The following is a 3,468-nucleotide window of genomic DNA, read 5'->3' as shown; positions in this document are numbered from 1 at the left end:
GTTTATTTTTTAAGATTTATTTTTATTTGAAAGGTAGATTTTATAGAAAGTGAGAAGGAGAGAGTTTTCTATCCTCTGGTTCACTCCCCAAAAGGTTGCAATGTACAAAAGGTTGCAATGTACAGAGCTGAACTGATCTGAAACTGAGAGCCAGGAGCTTCTTCCAGGTAATTTTTGTGTAAGGTAATTTTTGTGTAAGTGCAGTCATCTTTGCTACTTTCTATGGCCATAAATAGAGAGCTGGATGGAGCAGCCAGGGCATGAACTGATGCCCATGTGGGATGCCAGTGCCACAGTGCACAAAGATACAACAAAATACAACAAGGTATCATTCTGGTCCAATTCATTGTATTGATTAGGTCTTATGAGTGAGGAAATAGCAAGTATTCTGGACTTATTAGTAAGATGTTTGTGTGTCAGAGTGGGAAATAAATTTCATTAAAATTCAGAAAACCTTCTATGTCAAAGATCCAGTGGTGTGAGGTATTTGGGATATACATTTTAAGATGATGGATAAATTGTTGTTATCTAACTTACAAACCAAGAAAGAGGCATGACATCTAATTGTCTTCTTAGGAACTTGGAGGCGATATTCCTCATTTCATATGTCACTCGAGACTTCTTTCTGAGTAATCTGAAAAGCTGCTTGCTTTTAGAGAGACGCCCAGAACAAGAGAAGGCCCCAGGTCCAGGATACCGTGCAGGTTGCTCTGCCACTTGCGTCATGTGATCCAGAAGATCCAATGATGCTGAAAATGTCAGTGCAGATAGATGCTGATTGGAGTCATTTGCAGACTTCCGTAGGTGAATCACAGCACTAACTCAGGATTTCAAAGCAACAGCTTGCTCTCCTCTTCAGGTAAGTATTCTTAAGAAATAGCTTTGGGCTTCTAACAGGGCCTCAGTAGAGTCTAAACACTTAACTATGGGCCACCAAATTACCCTGCAACTTTAGCTGCCCATCATAAACTTGCTGTTAATGGAGCCACATAAGCCATAAAATTGAGCATGCTCAGCAGCACTTCATCATCAAATAGGAGCAGTATAGACAAGATTGGGCTCAATGAGGCCTTTAAGGCATGATTAAGTTGCATCTAAAAGTAGCCCAAACACTCCTAATCCTCATTCCTGCTGCACTGCCTTGTGCATGGCCTAATGGGGAGTTACCTATGATTAGCTGACATGGGGAGACAAAACTAAAGGCTTGATTCACAAATGTTTCTGTGTCAAATGTGGGTACTACAACCACCTTACAGGAGCATCCCTGGATGGCATGCCGTTCTATACATGACAGGGAGCTATGGAAGCAGGGTGTAAGCCTTAGATAATTCACATTATTGGATACCATGGGAAAAATGATATGCCTATGGGTTTGGTTCAGATTCAGGTCCAGGACTTAAATCAGGGCTTAGTCTGGCTTTGGGTGAGACTTAGGCTCCAAGGGAAAGACCTTGTATATGCCCGAGGTTAGCTTGGAGGAATTTCCATCTGTGGATTTGTCTTTGTTCCGGTTCCCCAGGGCAGGGCCTCATCTGACCTTTGGGTCATATTGGGACCTAGGAGAAGATCTGGTGTGGTTATCCATTAGCCTGGGATCTCCTAGGAATGACTGGATTTGTTTGCATGGGCTACACTGGAGACTTTACATTTAGGATCTCAAACAAGGACCTCACCTTATATCGGTATTATTGGATTCCAATCTAGAACCCAGCCTTGTAGCTGGATTAGGCTGAACTGAATATTTGGTTAGACCAAACTTTGTCTTAATCCTTAGGCCTTATTTATAAGATTGGGCTCCAGAGAAGGGCTTGGCCTGTTTATTGCTTCCAATGAAATGTTCACAACAGGTGGTAGTCTGTATGACACACTCTATATAACTCCTAGTGAAGTCCTTACATGCAGATACAAATTGAGATTTTATGAATTAGAGAAGACAGGGAAAATAAACTAGGAAGCATAAGTAGATAAAAACAAATTTATCATTGGGGTGAAAACAGGAAAACATTGTAAGAACTCAACTAGCTACAATTGACAGATGTGTTTTTGAGTACATAATCCACTCAGGAAGTTCCAGTGTGTTCCTGGGTCCTGCCGCCTTTTGTTCCCAGAGGCCATGGCTCTTCTCACCCTGGCAATTTCTGCTCTACTCTCACATTCTGCAAACTTTTTGGCTTTTCTCCAACCTCCTGGACCAATTCCTTTCTGCAAAACATCTTTTCTACATGTTGCCAGATCTCCCTAGTCCTCACCCCATAAATGACAGGATTCAAGGCCCCTGGAAGTAGCAAATATATGGCACTGAGCAGATTCTGGACATCCTGTGACACAGTCTTAGCCACTCGGAAGACAATTGAAGTGGAAAGACCGGAGAGGTAGATGGTGAGAATAACCAGCAGGTGGGAGCCACACGTGTGCAATGCCTTGGCTCTGGCCCCTCCAGAAGAGATGCGGAAGGCATCGTAGATGATGCGGGTGTAGGAGGTCCCCAGCAGGACCAGATCCAAGGTCACAGTGACCAGCCGCATAGCCAGTCCTAACCTGTTGTTGAAGGTCAGGTCTCCACAAGCTATGCTCAGCAATGCAATGTACTCACAGGTGAAGTGCCCAATCACTGCTGTCTGGCAGAATCGAGCTCGTGCGGTTAGCACCACTAGGGGCACTGCCACTAGCAGGCTCCGTGTCAAGGCTAGAATGGCCAGCAGGCCCAGAAGGCGGGAGGTCATCAGGTCAGTATAGCGGAGTGGATGGCAGATGGCTATGTAGCGGTCCAGAGCCATGGCCAACAGAAGGTTATAATCCAGAAGGAGGGTGAAGTAGATGAAAAACATCTGGGCCAGGCATCCATGAAGTGAAATGGGGTTAGCATAATGCACAAAGCCTTCTGTCATCTTAGGCATCACGGCGGTGGCAGCGCAAATGTTGACGGCCAGGAGCAGGGCGATGAGCACATACATGGGCTGATGCAGGCTCCGCTGGGCCACCACTGTGTGGATGACCAGGGCATTGGCAGAGATGATGGTCACATAGAGGATGGTAAGAGGCAGCACAAGGAGGGGCCGCCATTCTCGTAATCCAGGGAAACCCACCAGGAAGAAGCTGGTGTAGGAGATGTTGAAGGTGCTGGTATTTCCCTCCTCACCCATTAGCTCAACCCTGGCCTGGTGCTAGCAGCAGACTTCAGAGATTGTTAGAAGAAAATAACTAATGGAGAAAAATATGCGTATTTTTGTTTTAGGCCCTGAGGAGTCTGTGATGAAAATCCACTTTTGCAGGAATGTGTACTATTCCTTTGGAGCATACATAGATGCTATGCCAGAGTCAGGGAAGCTGTGGAGAGGAACAAAACATTGTCTTCAGGGACCTTTGGCACTATGTGCATGACATCAAAAAATTTACAAGAGACTTGTTTATCTTTGATGTGACAGGCATTTCATTGCTGGGCAATAGATGAGGAGGAAAAGCAGGTGT

At 45.0% G+C, this 3,468-nt stretch overlaps 1 protein-coding gene across 1 annotated transcript; it reads right to left on the bottom strand.

Annotated features, from left to right (window-relative positions):
- Positions 1-2,123: 2,123 nt before the first annotated feature.
- Positions 2,124-3,143, bottom strand: LOC121145505 (olfactory receptor 52L1-like). The gene has a single exon (XM_040964401.1). The coding sequence runs from the start codon at positions 3,141-3,143 to the stop codon at positions 2,124-2,126; it is 1,020 nt and encodes a 339-aa protein (XP_040820335.1).
- Between the last annotated feature and the right edge of the window lie 325 nt (positions 3,144-3,468).

The sequence above is a fragment of the Ochotona curzoniae genome, unplaced genomic scaffold, assembly GCF_017591425.1.
Source record: "Ochotona curzoniae isolate NIBS_2020 unplaced genomic scaffold, NIBS_Ocur_1.0 scaffold_3223, whole genome shotgun sequence".
Lineage (NCBI taxonomy): Eukaryota > Metazoa > Chordata > Mammalia > Lagomorpha > Ochotonidae > Ochotona > Ochotona curzoniae.
Note: the sequence above shows the minus strand (reverse complement) of the source record. Positions and strands in the feature narration are given on the sequence as shown.